We start from the raw sequence: 12,624 nt of genomic DNA, 5'->3' as shown, positions 1-12,624 counted from the left end.
ATGATACCCAGTGTTCATACTGCAAAGAAAAACCCATTCACGCACCATAAAAACTCAAGTGACCACCGCAACAAAGCCAGTAAAGGCCGCAACAATTACACAGTTCACAAAAATGACATTAAGGCATTACTACACTTACAATATTTGATTGAATGAGCACTCATTCATTTATAAGTTATGAGAAACACCTCAATCTTTTTTGCATTTGAATAAATGCACTACAACTATTGATATATATGGATTCATAACATTTGGTTGAATGCCCATTTCATTAAAAGGCAAATTATTACATTAAATGGTTGAAAGCTCTTTTAGCTGAATGGATGTTTGAAAGTTCATTTCATAGAATCTGGCACATCAGCACTCAATTGTATAATACAGAAGTAGAACATGTAACAATACATAAATTAGCTTTGTCTAGCGATTCGTGTTACCTATGCATAACCAGTGCTGGTGTAGTTTCTATTTGAAAACTAACAGTGATTCCCTGCGTGTAGTATTTTCACTTTTTTCTCCAGTTGTTCAACCACATATTTAAGTAAAAGGGGCTTGGCCTCCTCCCCCGCAAAAAAAGTAATTTTTATACATTTTCTTTGGGTAATTTTCATTGTATTCTAGTTCAGTTAATTGGAATTTGAGGTGTTTCAGTGAAAAGGGCTTTCAACAATTTGATTTCAGTCATTTAGGATTCAAACAAATGGGTATTCAAATATTGCATGTATACACATACACACACACACACACACATACACACACACACACACCCAAGACAAACAAGTCAGACCAGCACCTAAACAAGTCTGAAATGGTTTTTCATATTGCAAATACCTCAATACATGGTTTCGCTGAAAATAACATTTTCTTAGTTTGCATATGAATGCATAAAATATGAGATACAGAATGTATACTTTTAAATGCTAATGAGATAACTTCAGTGATTAGTAAAACATGCAGTACATGGACATTCTAGTGAAATCAGTTACATTATAGACGTCATGAAGCTTAGACCACATCTGCTGCATCGGTATGTTATTTTTAAGGATCCTGACATGAAGAGATGCTTCTGCCTGTAACCACTGTATGAGGACTCTGCCTATTATGTGCATATGTGTCTGTTAATTTGATTAAATAGGACATGACTTAATTTCAGATTTACCAAAAAAAATGACTTAGAATTACATTTTTTATTCATGCCAGTTGCCTGCTTTGGTCAAATAATGATAGGTGATACAGGAACTTATTTGACTGTAAAAATCAATCATGATGTATTTTATGTCACCTGTGCTTAGGCAGGGAGAAGTGTGAATGGTAGAAAAATATTGCTAGGAGCTGAGCTCTCTAACAGTAGACAATCCAGCCATGTTTATTGCTACTGCAGGAAGACTTATTCTTCAAGATTATTTCTGTACATCATGGTATTACCTTTGAATTTGCTACTTTTGTCAAGCCAAGTTCATTTATGACCTGGTCAACCCTCTCTTCCTTCTCAGCTTTGCTAATTGAATCAGGCAACCTTAGAGCTGCAGAGAATAACAAATTTTCCTTGACAGTCAGTGTGCCCATGACAACATCATCCTGCAAAAAGATAAAAAAAGATATTTCAGCAGTAGTTTCACTTAATTACACAAAAATACACATAAGCTGCTACTTTGTAACTGCATCACATTTATTAATGTGTATCGCTACTGGACCCCATAAACTTTAAAATAAAAATACTGTTAAAAACAAAACATATATGGACTGGATACATCTTTTAGCAGCAATATGAGAAATACTTGGATTATACAGACTGACAAACTGGAAGCTCTTGATTATTGATATCAGTAGTAAGATACAAGCAGTCAAAATGTTTTTAGCTCTTCAGCGTCATATATATGTCAGGCATGTTTGTATTAACCAGAAAGGTTAAGTAATAAAAAGTTGAAGGAATTTATTTGGGAGGGGAAGAGGGCAAGTGTTAATTGGGATAACTTGATCTTTCCCATAGAATAAGGGGGTTTAGGATTACCTGATTTGAATGAATATTTTAAAACACAATTAAGGCTCATATATATATATATATATATATATATATATATATATATATATATATACACACACACACACACACACACACACACACACACACACACACACATATATATGGGTCTACCTTCATTAACCAAATGACCACTTACCCGAATTCCATTTGGCCGAGACAACTTCGGCGAAACCTGAAAATTCCAAAACCACGAAGCACCAAAGTTCTTTCACTGGGAAACAAACCACTTGGCCACCAGGGTGAACTTTGCCCTTTTCCACTGGGTAGTGCGATCTCAGAGTTGGTAAGTTGGTATATTTAGGTACGGGGGTGGAGGGGGAATAGCCCCCACATGGGGGTGTGGTGGGCAAAGCCTCCCACTTGGGTGGGTTCATTTTTGTGCATTTTATTATTTTATCCTGGTGGCCAAGTGTTTTGTTTCCCAGTGAAAGACATTCATTGCTCCGTGGTTTTTGAATTTTCAGAGTTCGTTGAAGTCATCTCATCCAAATGGAATTTGGGCAAGTGGTCTTTTGGTTAATCAACATAGACCAATTTATATGTGTGTATATATATATATATATATATATATATATATATATATATATATATATATATATATGGGTCTACTTTCATAGACCGAAGCGCCAAGTCACCGACACCCGGAAGACCGAGACGGAACGACCAAACAGGTAGGTTACCGAAAACGCGATATCCCGACAGCTGAGAGACCGACAACGGCAGCGTGTGAGCGCGATACGGTAAGTGTGCGAAAATGAAAGATTTAGGATTGGGGAGCGGACAGGTAAGTGTACGATAGTGTGGGATTTTAGGTTAGGGTGTGGAAAAGGTGAGTGTGCGGTGGTGTCGGACTAAGGCTTCCGGTGAGGTAAGTGTGTGGAAGTGACGTAGTGCAGTGTAGGGAAGTGTTAAGTGTGTCAGGGTTAGAATGCGGGTGGAGTGAGTGTGTGATAGTGACGGGCTGAATGTTTTAGGGTGGGTTAAGTGAGTTAGGGTTAGGGTGCAGGTAGGGTAAGTGTGCGATAGTGACGGTGTTGAGGTTTAGGGGTGTGTTAAGTGAGTTAGGGTTAGGGTGCGGGTTGGGTAAGTGTGCGGTAGTGTCGGACGTTAGGGTTAGGGTTTAGGTTAAGGTTAGTGGATATGTTGTTGTGTGTAATGTGTAGTTGACGTTTTTTGTGTCGGTGTTGTGGTGTTTGGTATTATGAGTTGTTGGTGTGGTGTGTTTTCGGTTGTTTGGGGTCGGTAACTTGTGTGTCGGCGATTCGTACATTCGGTCTATGAAAGTAGACCTATATATATATATATATATATATATATATATATATATATATATATATATATATATATATACCACAATTAGAATATTGTGAATCAAAGTGGAAAGAGGTGATGATGAAATGGAAGAAGTTCAAGAAATGAGAAATGAGGAGTAAGATTTTGAATGTAAATCTATAATGAATACAAAAACCATACAGATTATTATATTCATAAAGTAGCAGAAAGTATCCTAAGAACTGAGCCAATACAGGAATCAATAAAAGAGATTTTGACAATAGGGATGGCTGCAAGGAGGGGTATAGACAATATGTAAGAGGGGGCTAGAACTGATTGAAGAAAATTAGAAAAAGAAATTTAGACTTCAGGTTAGAGACTGCTTTCCCTACCAGAGACTGATATCAAAGAATAGGCAAACAGAAAGGGATAGGGGAATGCTATGTGAAAGACCAGCTCTGGAAGAGCTTTTAGTCAAGTCTAGAAAAGAAGCTGCTGCTAAAAAAAGGGGTATTAGTAGGCATATAAAATATTACATAATAATTAGAAGAATCAGAGGATATTATAAACAAATGAGAAAAGAGACTGGAAAGGCAGTTTACAAAGCAAGAATGGGAGCAGATCTGTAAGGCTCCTAAGTAGTAGCAAGGCCCGTACACTTTAAGATTCTTGACTGAAGTATTTGCATAGGTATTTTGTACCCCAAGCAGACTTCAGAGAATTTTCCTTAGGTAGAGAGCAATTGCTGGAGGTATGATGGGAAACAGTGAGGTAACTTGGAACTTGTTATTTTGGGAGTGTAATGAGTTGGCAGAATATAAAAATTCCCTACAGAGTACTCTGCCAGAAATGTTGAGTGAGCAAACTATTGTAACCAAGGAAATAATTTTTTGAGCTGGAACAACGGATCTGAATTGCAGTGACACAGAAGTTCTTACAATGTTTAATGGCTGGAAAAAAAAGAAATTACTACAAAATGGAAATCAAAATCTAAATCAACTGGAATTGAAGTAATGAATATTGTAAAAAACATAAAATAACTTCATAACGGATCTTTACAAAAGAGAACTAGCAAATTACATACAAATAAATGGAACTTGTGGGAACAAGACGTGCATAATAATGTTCAGGCTAAGGAGTAATATTTAAAAGGAGGCAGGAATTGAGCAGTGTATGTAATGTTGATGTGAATGCCAATTATTAAAAAAGAAAGAAAACACTTTTAGTGTATAATGCAAGTAAATGAAAATGTTAACACGGTTTGTTTTCTTTTCTATTAATGTATGTGTGCCTATGTCTTAGGTGCTAATTTAATAAAGGTGTTTAATAGCAACAAACACCTTGGCATAGCTGGAAATGACATTTTTAAAGTTCCTGGTATCACAAATCACAATAGATAACTGCATTCACTATTGTCAACTTTCACACAGTTAACAATACAGCAGTAGGTAGTTTTCACCTTTTCCATCTTTTTGTTTTATTTTATTTCATCATCCATGGGTACAGTGTATTTTTCAGGTAATGAAATTTAAAATCAGTGACACAATGCATACTTAATTGAAGACTAATTCAGTATACCCTTAAAACTGTACAAACAGAAATACTCTCTAAACTAAGTCCTGGAAAAGTATGTTTCATGGATGGTAGCTGCTACACTGACAAAAGGGTCTTTGATGAAAAAATTAATGAATCATAGTAACTAGAACATTATCCTGCACAGTGGAAAAGTGAAGTGAGATTTGAAAGTTTAACAGTATAGTTCAACAAAGGTCTCTTAATTTAATTTTAATTTTACTTAAGGTAGGTGGACTGAATTAGTGGCCCTTTTCCAGGTTCAAACTTGTTACACAACAATAAAAGAAAACAGGTATAATGGTTAGGACAGGAGTAGATAGTGTATCAGCTTCAAAGCAATATGCAGCTAATTAATGCAAATCAGCCACAAATTCCGTAGCAATGAATGACGCACAGTTTGATTTTTTTTTTTTTGTTTCCATTTAGATTTCTTGATAATGCAATAAATAAGCAATACATATAGCTGCACACAGTATTTACCTTGTCATGGGAGGGGGTCCTAGTGGAACTTACATTAGAAAGGTATTTACAATGTTGAATGTTGGCTGGTACTGGAAGTGAATTGCAGTTTGACTGGTCAATGATGTATGGTCAAAAATATTGCAAGGATGCAACAAGCAATGTTTTTATTTTGAAATAAAAATATATATGCTTTAACACGTGTGGTTGAACTTCAGGAAGTAGCATGCAGCATTTTAATCTTGCTGAAAAATAACTGACATTACTTTTCCTAGTGCTAATGGTCACAGGGAAGCAGCACACAGCAATTTGCTGAACATACAGTATAGCAACTGCCTTATACTTACTAACTGTTCACTGCTTCTGCCAACTGATAGTACACTTTGTGAGAGATGTAAATATTTAAGAAACATGGAGGCAAGCCCCTCACATCAGACCACTACTGGCAATAATCATACACCCACAACACCACATCAGTCACAACACACCAATAAACCTATAACATATGCTGAGGCTATGAAGTTTGCCAAAGCCTCCTAAAGCATGCTTTAAAATATCTCCGCCTTCATTGCACCAGGCAACACCCGCTCCTCCACCACACCCACATGCTGCAACTTCATATCCAAACATCCAGGAGCCATAAGGAAAGAGGACCTGAGCCCATAAGGCCCACTAAGCCTGCTGCCACAAATGAAATACCTTACTCATAGGTAACTCTACAGTTATACATACGGATTCCACACTCACTAGAATGTGACTATAAACTGCTTGTTCATTGCCATGATCCATGATGTCAGAAGGGCCCCAAGGTCCCTTAAACCAGACAAGTATAACTGTGACCTAGCAGAGGTCCATGTGGGAATGAATGACCTGAGGCACTCCACCCAGAGAGACATTCAGAAAGAGATATGATAGAAATTACTATGCATTTGTTAGGGGCAGGAAAGACTCAGGTCTTGACTAGTACTTTGCCTTCAACAATAATGATGCCTTTATACCAAAGCAAGACATTGGCTTTTACAGTTGTTTTAGTACTCACTATCTTTCTGTAGAGATACAGTATGTGAAGGCCTGGGATGAAATGGTAGATAAGGTTTACTGTTTCATCAGGGGTGGCTTATACCTCTGATACAAGGGCTTTCACTTACTGACTAAAGCTTTTGCTACCCCTATACTACATTTTTTAGACAATCTCCCTCCTGGACATTTCTGTATTGCAATCTCTAAACTAAATTTAGACAGCATGGTGGCACTATTCAGTTCCGGGAGTCAAAATAGAAAGATGTCAGAACCTGAGGCCCTTCTACAACTCTAACACATCTCTATCTGTGTAGTTTCTGAGACACGGTTTAGTCTCTCTCTCTCTCTCTTTCTCTCTCTGTACTGGGGATTTGGTACCCATCATGCCTTTGGATAACTGAGAGGTATCTGTACTTGTCAGAAACTCCATCAGCTCACATCAAATTACCCATAACCCTAACATGGAGTTCCTGGAGATCCAAATCACCTTTAACAAATTCAACTATTATTTCATTACTAGCTATGGATCCCCATTAATGGTCCCCAAAGATCATGAAAATTATTTTACTGTCATTGAGGAATTGCATATCAAACCAAATACCTTCTTGTTGTGGGACTTCAATTACGCAAACATTGACTGGCACACAGAGATCTCTGCAAATGGATATGCTTAGTGTTTCCTACACTTTACTAATATGAATGCACAGGATCAAATTACAAAACTACTCACTACAGCCTGTAATATCCTTGATCCCATCCTTACTATCCTAGCCCCCACAATGCATCTCCATAGCCATGACAGGTTTAATGGTACCACACTATCAGCAAATGAAGCCATCTTTAGGAATATCTCCGGAGAAAAACTACTTCAACTTGTAAAAGATTTGTGCAAAATTCCCAGTTATACCCTGCAAATGGAGCCAAATGAAAGGGCTGCCACATTCAGCTCCAATTTTACTAGAATCTGAATAGCTGCTTAGAAAAAATGTGTACCCATCTGCCCAAAAAAATAATGGTAAATTCAGGAATAAACCTTTCTGGTGGAGCTCCTGCATTAATACACTGTATATCAAAAGAAAAACAATGAAACTCTGAATATTCAACAATGCACTCAGCATGTCAAATATCACACATTCCAGTCCCAAAGATTTAGTGAATATATCCACAGACAAATGTTAGTGCTAATTTATACCCCACCTACCAACTTCCAATTAATAGCCTTGAAAATGTATTTTCCCCTGTAATTATCTTGAAATATGTCTTAGAATCCCTGTCAAAGACTAAAAATGTTTCTATGGGACCAGATAACATAATAGGCTATATTTTCATCTGTGCCAAGTATATACTATTTGAGTCTCTACTTAAACTGTTGAATATTGGTCCATCACATGGGGTGTCCCTGATGCCTGGAGAACAGCCACTGTGACTCCTCCATACAAGAGTGGCCCCTCTACTGGCCAAGGTATCAGCCTCACCAGCCTTATATTCAAACCCATGGAATGTATGCTAGTAGAGCTAATTTTGGCAACTTAACTAATCTAGACCCCACTCAGATCGGTTTTGTGAAGGGAAGGTCCTATCTCCTGAATCTAGTAAACTTCTCTATAAGGGTTATAGACACTGTTAGCAGTGATCACTCTGTGCATGCTGCTCATCTTGACTTGGCCAAGGCTTTTGACAATAACCTCATGCTGATATAACTGAAAAGCTAAGCAAACTTAATACAAACCCCATCATTGTCTGTTGTATTGCAAACTGCCTGTCTAGATCCCAAATAGTGAGAGTTTCTTATTCCTACTCTGAACATAAAACTGTAAGTAGTTGGCTACCACAGGGATCAGCGCAAGACTCTCTACTCTCAGGCATTTATTTTTGCAGATATCCAAGGCAATATCACTTAAGTGAGGTTGACTATTTGCTAATGAAGGACTGCAAGCTGGGCACTGCTATCCACTTACACACTATTAAACTGCTCCAAAAGGGGCTGGACTATACACATACCTAGTGTACTGAAAGTGGCCTCAAGCTAAATGCAAAAAAGTGCAGCACAGCTGCATTTGGAAGAAAGCTATTCCTACCTCACACATTTTAAGTGATATTCATCTTCAAGCACATGGGGTCATATGAGACTTGGGTACTTATGTGGATAACTGTCATTTGAACATCATGTTTCCACCACAGTCAAGAAATCCATCTACCTAATATAGATAATTTCCAAGAAAACATCTTCAAAATTCAGAGGCAATCTTATCAATATATTTTGATATTTGACATTGAAAATTAAGAACTGAAGGCAGTTAGGATGGAGCCCTGGTAACTCTTCAGTGTAAATCAGTTGTATCTGAGCTGGTGACATCTATTTCAATTCTGAAATGTCTGTTTGAGTGAATTTTTTTGAAAGCAGGGTACACTTCTGGAACTGAGGACAATTTCTACAAGCTTGTATAGGACAAGCTCATGATCAATATGATCAAAGGCTTTGGTCAGACCTATAAATAAGGCTCTTATAAGAGTGTCTTTGTCTATATTTTGAAGAACATCATCATTCATGCTGAAAGAGCTGCTAATGGCACTTCTAGACCAGATGCCATGTTGCTTTTTAGAAAGAAGGTGGTATTAATGAGGGTACTGTGAAAGTTGAGAATAGATGATTTTTAAAAGAGTTTACCTAAAACTGGGGTACAGAGATAAGATATTTTGAAGTGTTGTTTGGCTTGGCTTGCTTTGGTAGTGGTTTAATAACAGTTGTTTTCCAGATAGTAGGGTTGATGTTTTTGCAGAGACAGACTGCAGATGTATGTCAAAAAAGGGTACATTGTTCTTACCAGTGGTTAGATAAACCCAGGGTTCAGGTTGATACAGGAGAAGCGTCACTGGGAGCAGTTCTGAAACTTACTTTAATTTTATGTGCCTGAAGTGGAAGGGAGAGTGAAGGGAGGGGTGTGGAAGTGTGGTCAAACAGTTCTGAAATTTGATTTTATGTGCTTGAAATAGAAGGGAGAAAAGAAGGGTAGGGGGAAGGATGTTCACTGTCTGATGGAGGAGGCAGCGTTCAAAGGTGTGAAAAGTTGGTACTATGGGCATTTTGTGTGTGTGTGTGTTTGCAGCTTAGGCTTAGAGTAAGGGCAAAGTAAGGGGGATACATTTAGTGTTGTGTGTATCTGATGAACTATGCAGTATTTGTCTGAGTGTCTTGTGCAGTGGCAGTGTTACAGAAAGAGTTTTTCCTAAGGTAAGGAACAGGGTTGGGTTTAGGGTAGTGGTAGGATTAGGGATAGGAATAGCATATATTAGTTATGTGAACTTATGGGGCAAAGTATATGTGGTTTGGAGGTTTAAACCCCTCATGCTATGGGCTACAGGGGGTTGTCTCTGAAAAAAATATATTTTTATGTTTTTCAACATTCAGAACATTTCTGTTGACCGTCTATGGCTTTAGTTGTTTTGATGTTGACTAATCTCCTTTCTCAAGTGTAGACAGGACTAATCACAGTGAACCCAAGGAAACAACCCTCAAACTATTTAGAGGCAGTAGTTAACTCCCCATAAACAAAAAGAAGTCCCCAAGAAGTTCAGATGGCATCTGTATTTTCTTACTAGAGTTGTACAAAATATACTGTTATTCATCTTATTAAATGTTGCTGTATATTCAGAGGTTTTTAATTATTGTCTATCTTCAGTAACTCCACTGAGACACAAAAACAGTTTAAGGCAAGACATTTACTGTTCAGAATACACTGCCTGCTTAATGCAAATACTAACAGAGAGTTCACATTATCTAAAACCTAACATGGCAGACAGCTGCAGGCTTTCATTACATGAAACAAAGGACAGACTAGTTCTGGAAAATTCCTTCTTATCATAATACATAAGTTTAACTGGGAGCAGACATATGCAATCACCCTTCATAGACTGCTGATACTGCTACATCTCTGCATTTTCTCTCAGTACTACATTCCCATAATTTCATCTATGCAGTACACAAATTAAGCTGCGTTCATTATAAAACATGTAACAAAACAAAGCCAAATGCTTCTGTTAGGCAAGTATGTTATATAACATTCCTTATTTCGTAACAAAGCAGCACTATGAGCTTTACTGAAAGTGGCAACATGAAGTTTCTGTACACACGCCTTTCAAACTACAGATATGTTTCTGGTCTTAAATGCAGAAAACCATTTTAACAGTTATAATGTCTGAAATAATTCTACTAGAGAAAATGATTCTGAAACCTATATTTTTGGATATTTCAATAATGATTCCCATGACTCACTGATACGGGAAGAAATCTACTTAAGTGTGTATAAGAGATTTGAGTCCAAGCTACTTCATATAACCAATTGATAATTCTATTTTCAGATTTACACTGAGAAATAACTCATTAAGATAGATATATGGTGCAGGAAAATTGAAGATTAAGTTCGAAACACACGTACTCCCTGCAGTGTTTTCCATGCTTTATATGCATGCTTACTTTATTGTTAATATTAATTCCCTAGTACTTATTTTCTACTACTTTATTAATGTCCTACACATGAACCATAGTTAAGATTTGAGTCATGAACTCTGCAACTATGAGTCTCTTAAAATGCACTTTCTCCAACCTGGAAGTAGATTGGTTATCAGTGCTATACTGAGCCATAATTTCTTTGTGAATATAGAACATTTGCAACTTTAAGGGGTATCCAAATTATCTTTAAATCTCATTTCACTACCTGAAATGATTGTGCATTATTTTATCTCACAACTTCTTCCATTTCTCACTGAGAATAAACACATTTTATTTACCTGTGTTAAGTTCAGAAATACCTATTTGCCATCATATCACAAAGGTCATGATTTGACTTTCATGAACTGCTGATCTCTGTGACAGACATTTTGCATTTACCTCTAATTATTTAATTTACACAAGCCGATCTGCAGCTTACATTTTCCCCCTTTTTGTCCTGACATGTATTGAAATTATGTCTTTTGTATCCTTTTAACCATTGACGTCTAGTCTACAATATTCTAAATGTCATTGAATAACCTTTACTGTTTGTTTCCTTGGGTAGTAGTAACACATTTAACCAAAATGTTGCAACAAGTATGTCACTTTACCCTTTAAACTGCTGTCTGGATACTGTGACATATGAAACTGTTTTGGTACATGCCCATGCTGTGTACATTACACTCAGTTTGTTGACTAGGTAGATAAAGGGGCACACAGTCCCTTTATAAAAAAAAAAAAAAAAAACCTGAAAGCGCTGCCTGATTAAGTGACTTGTTCAAGATCACACAGTAGGCAAATGAGAATTGAGGGAATCAGTCCCAGTACCAGAGGAACTGCAGTTCACCTCCTTAACTTTCTTTGCCAACTTCCAGACTTATTGCTGGTACACTTTTCTTCAAGAGAAAAAATCAATCAAATCTGTTTTAATAAATGAATTAGTTCCTTTACTAGTACTACTATACACTAAAACTATAACCATTAAAAGTTCTTTATTAAGTATTCCTCCAATGCACAAAGAGAAAAGTGTACTTTATGCCGTCTGATGTATCACATTTAAATCTGTAATTAGTCCTGCTTTTTGTTTCATTACTTTCAAGGAATATTCCTTTATTTTTCCTAACCTCTTAAAATTAGGTTATCCTTTTTCCCTTTGTCATGCAGTAATCAATTAATTGATCAGTCCTATATTCACTTATATTTTCAAAGGATTTTGATATTTACTAATAATGCATCATTAAATTCATACAGGAAAAATATGAATATGAAAACTGCCTTTAGAATGTTATATTATTATTATTATATAGTTCTCTGTAATTTCAGGAAAAAATTACTTTTTTGTATGAAAATTCACACATGCATATGTGTAAGATCATCTGGTTACAGTTATAATACATTAGTTACCACTGGTTTGAATCAACTACCAATTTCTTTTGTCTATCCCCTCTACATGAATGAAGGTTTTCATAGATCAGCCCATAATTTTACTGGTGTTGAAATCCTTTTGTAAAACATGTGACAATTTCTTTTTACAAACCATGGAATAAACATGAAAACATTCTTTGTGATTTCTTGACACAAAATAAATACTTTTACTGGAACTTACCACACACACTATAAAATACCTGATTCTTTATGTGTCAGATTAAGTCACTGGTTAGCCAGGAATCAAACCGCAAATCTTCTGATCTATATAATTTGGATATTTCACTTGGTTTTCACTGCAAACCCAGTACATTTACAACTTCAAGCATTTCAGCCATATAAA

General features: G+C 36.5%; 1 protein-coding gene across 1 annotated transcript in view; it reads right to left on the bottom strand.

Moving 5' to 3' along the window:
• LOC122788681 (broad substrate specificity ATP-binding cassette transporter ABCG2-like) overlaps positions 1 to 12,624 on the bottom strand; it is a 512,925-nt gene that overhangs the window by 331,326 nt on the left and 168,975 nt on the right. Inside the window, exon 5 of the mRNA XM_044055576.1 lies at positions 1,423 to 1,575. Coding sequence (XP_043911511.1) covers positions 1,423 to 1,575 — 153 coding nt within the window. The remainder of the gene's footprint in view (positions 1 to 1,422; positions 1,576 to 12,624) is intronic.

The sequence above is a fragment of the Protopterus annectens genome, chromosome 14.part0 (genome assembly GCF_019279795.1).
Source record: "Protopterus annectens isolate FY-2018-M chromosome 14.part0, PAN1.0, whole genome shotgun sequence".
NCBI classification, from domain to species: Eukaryota; Metazoa; Chordata; order Ceratodontiformes; family Protopteridae; genus Protopterus; species Protopterus annectens.
Note: the sequence above shows the minus strand (reverse complement) of the source record. Positions and strands in the feature narration are given on the sequence as shown.